This window comes from Ochlerotatus camptorhynchus, unplaced genomic scaffold, assembly GCF_037179485.1.
Source record: "Ochlerotatus camptorhynchus isolate MF236.1 unplaced genomic scaffold, CSIRO-AGI_Acam_v1.1 ptg000007l, whole genome shotgun sequence".
NCBI classification, from domain to species: Eukaryota; Metazoa; Arthropoda; class Insecta; order Diptera; family Culicidae; genus Ochlerotatus; species Ochlerotatus camptorhynchus.
In genome coordinates, this window is record NW_027040499.1 from 761,642 (window position 1) to 770,755 (window position 9,114).

The 9,114-nt window shown below is 38.5% G+C and overlaps 1 protein-coding gene across 1 annotated transcript; it reads left to right on the forward strand.

Annotated features, from left to right (window-relative positions):
• The first annotated feature begins 6,888 nt into the window (after nucleotides 1-6,888).
• Nucleotides 6,889-8,247, forward strand: LOC135697216 (uncharacterized). Its single transcript, XM_065216844.1, has 2 exons — nucleotides 6,889-7,505; nucleotides 7,579-8,247. Exons 1-2 carry the CDS (start codon nucleotides 7,133-7,135, stop codon nucleotides 8,109-8,111), a joined length of 906 nt encoding a protein of 301 aa, XP_065072916.1. The 5' UTR covers nucleotides 6,889-7,132; the 3' UTR covers nucleotides 8,112-8,247.
• Nucleotides 8,248-9,114: the final 867 nt, after the last annotated feature.

Here is a 9,114-nt window from a genome sequence, read left to right on the forward strand (position 1 = left end):
GACCTCATCAGCAGACACCATCATACATTCCAAAATCATTCAACAGACCTCATCAGCAGAATTGGCAGCAACATAAACCAGGTGACAACGACACGGAACTACAAACAACGTATGGACTGCATCAATAGTAAACATCCGGACAACAGCAAAGACGACGACGACAGCAAATGACCCTTGAACTAACATCGGCAGGTATGGTGATGCTAGGTCAGCAATTGTGTAGTTAGCATAGGGTGGATGTTAAATACCAATCTATATCGAAGTTAGTATTTTTCGTGCAGCGTAACTGCTAAGATCTTTTTTTTTAAACTCGTATCCGACTTCCGGTCCCTTAGCTTTTATACTTCCATTAAGAATAATCACACCTATTTATTATAATGCAAAAAAGACGAAATATTTATCAGCAAAATAAATGTTTGGATTCACAAACCGTCCAGTAAACGGTACATTCTGGCATTTTAGTTTAGTCCAACGTTAGCAAAATTTTAATTTTGTTGAAACTGAAAAGCCATCATTTCTAACATAACCACTTTCTAAATTTTAAATTGTTTTAAATTTTTTAAATTGTTGTATAAAATCGGCCGAAGGTTTCAGATTTTAATGAAATTTTTTCCACGGGTAGAACGAAAAAATAAATCAAAAAATTTGAGGTGGTTAATTTTCCCGAAAAATTTTAATTGAAGTTTTTGAATTTTTCCGGACATCACGTGGTTTGACAATTCATAACTCGTGAACCAAGCATTGTTGAAGAACGTTGTGTTGTAAAATGATTAGAAAATTATCTTAGCAATCCAATTTTCATGGTGGAGGAAAATCGCAAGGATACTCAGGAAAAACCATTATCAGGGCAATGAAAATGTTTCTAATGCGTGAAGACATACTTCAAGTCTCCGCGTACATCGTACGGGTTAGGCAAAAGGTGTGCGTTTGACTTTTTACTGTCGCATTAATGGCCCTTCGCTCATTTTCAACTTCTATTCAATTTTCATACTGCCGTACTCTAACGGAACTATCCACCTACCCTCTTCTAACGATCATTCTCTAGCTAATAAATTATCACACTAAAGCTTCATGTTAGCATTTCCAACCAACTCTGATGTTTCCAACGATTTTTTGCATACTTGAAAACTTCTTATCTGGTACATATTTTAAAGTCATGTCCCTATTGCCGTCTTTCTCAACGCAACAGCTTCCTAATCAAAACGAGTTTGAGCTTCTAAGGGTGCAACATCTTCTTAACACTGAAAATACCGGGAGAAAAATACTAACGTGGAATACCAGGTTCGTGAATCACTCGGTCCTAAATGTTCAACGACAAGAATCTCGATGGCTTCTCAACTAATCTTCAGAAAAAAAATTCACCAATGCTTACCCATCCCATCTAGTTGAAACCTACTGACAGCCATTCCATAGCAAAACGATATAGTGGTTCTGAAAATTTCAAAAAAATTGGTAGTTTTGTTCCTTATCCTTATTATTGGACCCATATTTTTTTATTTTGTCATTAGGGTGACCAATTTCATGTTCGTGGTTCAAAAAATCGATTTTTTCCTAAATGACTTTTTTCAAGACTTCAAAGCCTTTGAACCACTGGGCCGATTTCAAAGATTTAAATAACAAATGAATATTTTTTTTTCTTTTTTAAAGCTTTATTAAAGAGATTTTTAGCCTTAGGCTAGTTCATCTCTAAAATAACAAATGAAAGGCAATTAAAATACATTTAATGAAAAAATACAATGATATTAAAAAATTGGGATTTTGTATTGAAAAACGTTGAACGTATTTGTATTTAATGGTTTTCATGGTTTGTAAAGAGAATGCGCAATATGTTTTAATTTTTTCCATGAAAATTTAGACTTTTTACCCAACATATCAGGAAATCAGCGCGCTATTTTTCTTATTATTGAGTTATATATTTTTTAAGTTATCAAATGTTGGGCTTTCGCTCAATACTCCTATGCGACTAGACTACCATGCGTCTCCATTGATACATAGCTACAGTCACATATATCTATTTCAAGTCGCATATGAATGTAGCAGGTTTGCATATCACATTGTTCGATCGAGCAGACTTCAAATGGGAGAAGGGCTTCCTTTGTTCATGCGGTATCCAAACTATGGTAGACTTATAAAAAGTGTCTACCGACCGCAGTAAAGAGAGTTTGACTGCTGATCGATAATTGGCATGTGTATTTAGAATTATTTGGTTTATATAGCATTTACATGTTCTTGCTTATTCTAGTGAACCTATGTGTAAGAAAGAGACGACTGGAGCGTCGGTACCCAATATATAGATCTTCGCAAGGTCTGCACTTTTGGTGAATTGGTGGTCCTACCCTACCCTTGGTTGTTTGTAGGGATGCAAATGGCACCTTCCCTTTTTGGAAGAATGGTGTAATTAAATGAAAATGAAATGTCACCATTCTAAATTTTGTGTAACTACTCCAGATGTCTCCGTTTTTGAGGATCGCAGTAGGCCGCGCTTGAAAGCTGAAGTGTTTTTCTTTTGCTGCGTATTTTTCGTCAGCGAATTAAACTTTTTTTGACTTGAATTTGTTAATGTGTGTGCTAAAATTTAGTTTCAAGTGTTCATAAAGTTATCATTTAGTGATAAATCGTGTTTTTTTCCTGTGTTGAAGCATCCAGTTTTGAAGCCAAATTTGTTTAAAAAATAAGAGAAGAATATAGAAAGTGAAAAGTAGAAACATGCAGTGACAAAAGAAAGAAGCAAGAAAAAAAGGTCCGTCTTGAGCAACCCAGTGGCAGGCGCGTAGGCAACATGTTATACTGTGACAGCGGGCCCAAAACAGCAAAATAAACGATTTGAGCCAGGGAGCCTGAGCCTGAGCTAGCGTAAAACGAATCTAATTTTCTACGGTTTTCCTTTTTTAACCATACTTTGTCGCCAATTTGAATTTCAATTAAATTTGTATTTTTTGATTGGTTTAATATTATTTTTTCTTTTGCTTTGTCTAATAACATTTTTGCTTTGTGATTTGCAATTTGTAATATATATTTTAATTCTTTACAGAATGCCTTGTAGTTGTAGATTGGGTCAAGTTTCTTCTTTTAGTTGTGTTGGATAGTTTGCTTGTGTACCAAAAATAAGTTCAAAAGGTGTGAAAGTATGTTCTGTATGTGGCCTTGAATTGTAAGATAAAGTGAAAAATGGTAACCATGAGTCCCAGTTATCATGTTGCTCATTGATGAATTGCCTAAAGTATTCATTCAAACAACGATGACTTCGTTCAAGAGCTCCTATGGTTTCTGGATGATAAGCTGTTGAAAATTTCTGATTTATTGAGAGAATGGTACATATTTGATGGAACACTTCATTTTTATACTCAGTGCCCATGTCTGATTCGATTGTTGTAGGACAACCATATATGAAAATAAAATTCTCAACAAACGCTTTGGCTAAAGTATTAGCTAGCTTATTTACTATTGGTATTGCTATAATATACTTCGGCCAATCACATTGTACTGTCAATGCGAAACGATTTCCTTTCGTTGATCTCGTTATTGGACCAACTGTATCCATTGAAACAAGTTCAAATGGTTTTGCTGGTGTTGTTGTTTTTCGAATATTTCTTTTGTCTTGATTCTGTGTTTACTTTGCCTACATGAAATACAGTTTTTAATATACTGTCTTTCATATTAGACCAACAATAATTTCTTCTTAATTTTGTAATAGTTTGTTAATACCTACGTGTCCTCCCGAAGGGGTATCGTGGTTTTCATTGATCAAATTATTTATTACATCTGAATCTTTTATCACCTTTGCTGGTGTGTATATAATTATTATGACGTCATTTAAAATTTCATTGCTTGCTTCTTTTAGTTGTTCCCGGGAAAAATTATTAAATATTGGATCCATTTCACTGCTCGCAATTTTATTTATATTCGTTGTTTTGGCCATATCGTTTATTAATTTCATGCATTCATTTAGATAAATTGTTCCTTTTTGTTGGAATACTGGCGCTTGAACAATAATTCCCTCAGGGTTTAATTTTTTAATGTAATATTCATATACTTGTCTAAGGTCTCAAGACTTGTCTAAGGTCTAGAGGTTTGTGGTCGGTCTTTACAGTAAATTTTCGTCCAAAGGGATGCACATGACAGGAGTATTGAGCAAAAACCCAAAAAGTGAGTCACTTAAAAAAATAATCGAAAAAAATAGATTTTTCATGGAAATGGTTACCGTCATTATTAAAAAAAATCAGCTCTAATATTTAGCAATGAGAACCACTATATTGTTTTGCTATGAAATGGCTAATAACTATAATAGGTATGCCTAATTTTACTAAGATGTCTATCTTCAATCCGAATCGTTCTCTCTTTCCGGGCGGACCTATTTACTTTTTGCTGAACGAAGTGTTACTGCTACCTAAAGCAACAACAAATTTAAATAGCACTTTTCAGAGCTACCTTGTTTGACTCTTATTCCTATTCGATTCTTGTTTGGACCATACCCGAGGTAATTCTACTTGGCCATCGGCTTGGAAAATTTCCTCTTAGATCCTTCGGATTCTTACAGTAATCTGATTAGAAGTCGATTTAGAGAAACTTGGTTCTGCCGCCATGGCGCCCAAGCGCAAAAAAAAGGGCAATCGCTTGATCCCCCTTCTGATGAAATTCAATTGAGCAATCAATTTTATATACTTACGGATGATGAGAATGATCCATTATCCAGGCAAAATTCCATTAAACATTTCCGGCTTAGTACCAAAAAGGAAAAGGTTCCCCCTGTTGTTGTAACCCTTTCGATTTCCATGCTCTTCACACGGAAGTTTTGAATTTCGTTCAATTTAAGTTTTCAATTGGCTGTTATGGTGAATTTCATATATTGTATGAAACCTTGGACGGATTCAAACGTCTTCTCAAGTACCTTGCTAAGAAGCAACACACATTATTTACCTATAACATCAAAACTGTTCAAGGTTGTCTTTAAAGCTCTGCCCAGTGGTGAATCCCTGGATCAGATCAAAGATGAATTGAATAAATTACTTCGAGTTGAGCCTGTCGAAGTAATCAAAATGAAAATGAAATCCCGTCCTGGTGATTCACGCAACGAATTTTCTAATGATTTTTATTTAGTTCACTTAAGGTCTAGTGAGCTAAACAACCTCAATGCCTTATAAAAAAAACTAGCCTTATGCTCCATGTCCGAGTGAAGTGGGAACACTTCAGGAAGACTGGAGGAAATTTTCAAAGCCTTACCAAGTGTCGTAAGTACCAGGGATGGGGTTACGGGACTAAAAATTGCTACATGTCAGCTTTAATACAAGTCCCATACCACAGAGCAAACTACGGCTACGACAACCCTTTCGATTCGTGTCTTCGCTTGTTCAAAGTTGTCTGTGTCGAAGCAGCAAAGTTGTTCAAATAGACAAAACCTATCCTAAAGTGAAGAGTTCAGCTCAAAATTCACTCACCAAGCGGCACTAGTGTGACGTACATTTGTTACTGTCCTAACTTAACACATGGACTATATAGAAGGGGTACAGTTATTCAGACGGATAATACCTATTCTATGGTACAGGGCTAAGAATTTGTTCTTGCCCAATTTAAATACCTATGCATTGGAGTGGTTCGTATTCATTCTTATCTTTTGACTCCATACTATAATCTTCAAATATATGCGAAAATAAGCCAGGAAACAGAAAAATTCCAACCAAACTGTGTCGCTCACCTTCGCTGAGATATTAAAATTTAAATTTGGGGTCAAGGTACAGACAACGTATTTTTTTTTGGCACAGCCGAAGAGTTGAAGTCGTTTTATAGTTATGGTTTTTTTTTTACAATTTCAGGATCTAGAAGCTTGTAAAATGTATCAAAACACACTAAATTGAGGGCAATCATAAGTTACAAAGTAAGGTTAAGTTGAATTCCCGTGCATCATTTACTCACTCAAGCGACGCAAGCGACCAAATTGCTTCCTATCGCTTCCTATTCCAAGTGGCCACAGTTCACGAGCAGGATAATGAACTTGAAATGCAAACATTTCTCTACCGAAGTGTGACTTTGCTCGTCATCTACTTAACTATCCAGAGACGGGTACGCTGCTTCATTCACAACGGTTGTGCACTTGCGCCAAGAAATTTGCATACCTATCTCCGATCGACTCGTTCCGTTGCGCTTACAGAGTGTCGAGTGTCGATAAGGAATTTGAGCCCGGTTTATCTTAGGCGTTCGCTCCACCGCCGCCACTAGCCAACCGGCCAATCCAAGCAGATAATTGATATGACATAAATTATCAGATTGCCTGCTGAGTTCGGTTTGCTCGGCCGGAGTTGGCAAACCGGGGAGGAAATTCACTTCCTACTACCAGTGTTTGCTCATGTTTGCCAGTTTCAGTTGATGCTCTTAGGTGAGACCAAGAAGAGAAGGGATGCTGCAGCTGCTGTTGGTCGGTCAAACTGCCTGATGTATCCCACACCATGCGTCTGTTTAACTGCATTCAGCGGCATGCGTGGGTGAGGGTATTGGAGGTTTTCTGTTCTGAAGGAAAATCAAGAATTCAAGATATTTAGCAAGAAGCTCATATCATTGGGATCCGTTTCGACCTTCATAAGCAATGGAATGCACGTCACCCCATTTCCAGCTACGCAACTGATTCGGAAAATCTACACTAGCTTATGATCTCCTGGCGTCCCTCGTCCCACCTATCAAGTAGAAGTTGGTTTCGGACTTTGCGTACCGCACTCGCAAAACTTCCTACTACACACTAGACCGCATCAGCTTGCCGCAGTGGCTTGGTTTTGGATATTGAGCCCTCCCCCTTTCTTCTTGTTTTTCTTCAATAGAGTTCCCCGGAGTGATAAATTTTGGTTTAGTTTTTCCCTTACGCGATATAAAAGACCTTGCACATGTTACCAGTGCATTCATTTATCAATCACAAAGCACCACAAGTGCAAGTGCATAAAGTTGGGTGTTGTTGTCAGACGGTTACGCGTGGTGTTGTTGTTGTTAGAGTTGCATAAAAAGAGAGTAATAAAAAAAGCTAGTGTAGCGATAGTAAGCAGATCGGTGAAGTGTAGAGCAGATTTTTGCAGTTATTATAGGCATTTCCCGTTCGAGCCGGACGACGAACTTGTTGCGGTTAGTTTGGTGTCAATTAGGCGCGAAGAAAATGAAATCAATTTTGTGCTTAATTGGACTGGCGGCTGTGGTTCTTGACCTGGCCCATGCGGAACCTGAACCAGTGGCTCCGGATGCTCGAAAGGCACGCCATCCGGCCAGTGGACCAACGAGTTACAATTCCATTGTGGGACCTGATAGTGAAACCTTAAGTAAACTGCAGAATCAGGTTGGACCTTCGGTTCAAATTCCATTGAAACCGATTGGTCTTCCAACGAAAACTTCTGAAACTCCTCCAGCCTACAGTGTGACTTCTAACCAACCACCAAACTCGTACCCATCCACCACTGCTACACAAAACATTGGCGGACAGTACTATGTCGCAATGACTCCTCAAGCAACCGGAAACCAAGTATTGTCTCCAGGTAAACCTGCCGAGCGATCAATCCCAATTTCAACCCATCACTCTTAAATCGTTCTCGCTTTCCTTTTTTTCAGCAACCACCCCGCTGATTATGCAATACATCAACCCACAGGGTCAACCCACCGGAGGTCTTCACTACATCCAGCTGCTGCGTCCAGTCATGTACCCATACGGCACCCAGTACGTCCAACCATCCTACGTCCAACAACACCAGCAGCCATCGACCACCCTCGGCCAGCACCAACATCAACAGCTGCACCACCCGCATACCCTGTCCCACTACTCCGGTCCCACGATTCCATCATCCCCAACGCCCTCCTTACTCACTTCGCCAACCACCACCCAATCGAGCTTCGTTCCCTTCCAGCCTTCTTCGCTTCACCAATACGCAGCAGCAGCCACCGCCGCCACCGGCCATCACCACCTGCCCTCGCCAGCAGCCTACACTAGCCCGCTTGGACAGTACTCCAGCCCGGTTCTGTCCTACTTTCAACCGAGAATTTCCCTCATGAATTCCCCCGGCGAAATGAACTTCAACACAAACGAGTACATACCATCGCCCGGCGATCAAGTGTTTATCAAAGGTGTGAAAAGCATTCGGGCCTGAGGTGGGGTCCCGTGCGTGATATATGGTACTGATCTCCCTGTAAGCACTAAATTTGCAAGCGTCTCCGTTTTCCGATGAGATTTCATTGATTATTTATATGCTATATTTAACATGTTAACTAATTGTAATTAATTGTCAAGGCTTCATGTTTTGTCCTTACTAACGAAAAAAAAAAGGGATCCGATTAGATGGGTCTATTGATACATGAACTCCCGGTCAAGAATAAATAATTTTGAATCTGTTCAATGATTTCGTTTTTATTTTAATTTAATGAGAAATTATTGTCGAATTTTTTATTTAATTCTGGTCGCAAGCCAGGGCCTATCGAAATTAAAACCTTAATAGAAATTTAGGTATTTCGCATCCCACACTATTTTACAAATTACATTAGGTCTTTTTTTCTTTATTTCAATTTGTTTCAGTGATCAATTGACTTGAATTTCTTAAGATTTGTTCGATATTGTAAATATTATTGCTGCTTTTAACGAAGAATAATACGTTGAATAATACATATTCAATACGTGCTTTGAATTTTTCCCAGAAGTTCCCAAGTTGCCTTTGGTTCTCTGGAATGATTCATGAAGATCTTCGGACTTGGCCTAGAAATTGTGAACTCCTCAGGACCGACACTGCATTTTCCCTCTTGAAAATCTTTCAATTTGTCTTTTTAGAACTCTTACGTACCGTGCGATTCAGGCTAAGGGCGAGTTGGCCTGTGCTGTACTAAAGAATCACCTCCATTCAACTCTATCCATGGCTATATTTTGGTAGCCACCAGTGTTGGCAAAATCAGAAATCAATTGATATTTTTCCGCTCTCATGCGCTCGCAATATCACGCATGATATTGGAATAAAACATCATGCTTGACATTGATTTTACAAGCTCCTTTGATATTGCGAGACTATTCACAACGTGCAAAAATCAAGCTGAGAGTTGACTCGACACAAAAATGTTTCCATTGCAAATCATTTTCTTAGAAAGAGAACGCATAGTTTGCTATCT

Coding starts and splice junctions, on each gene's coding strand:
- LOC135697216 (XM_065216844.1), top strand. CDS start 7,133: ATGAAATCAATTTTGTGCTTAATTGGACTGGCGGCTGTGGTTCTTGAC. Junction 7,506..7,578: donor AAACCAAGTATTGTCTCCAG/GTAAACCTGCCG, acceptor CCTTTTTTTCAG/CAACCACCCCGCTGATTATG.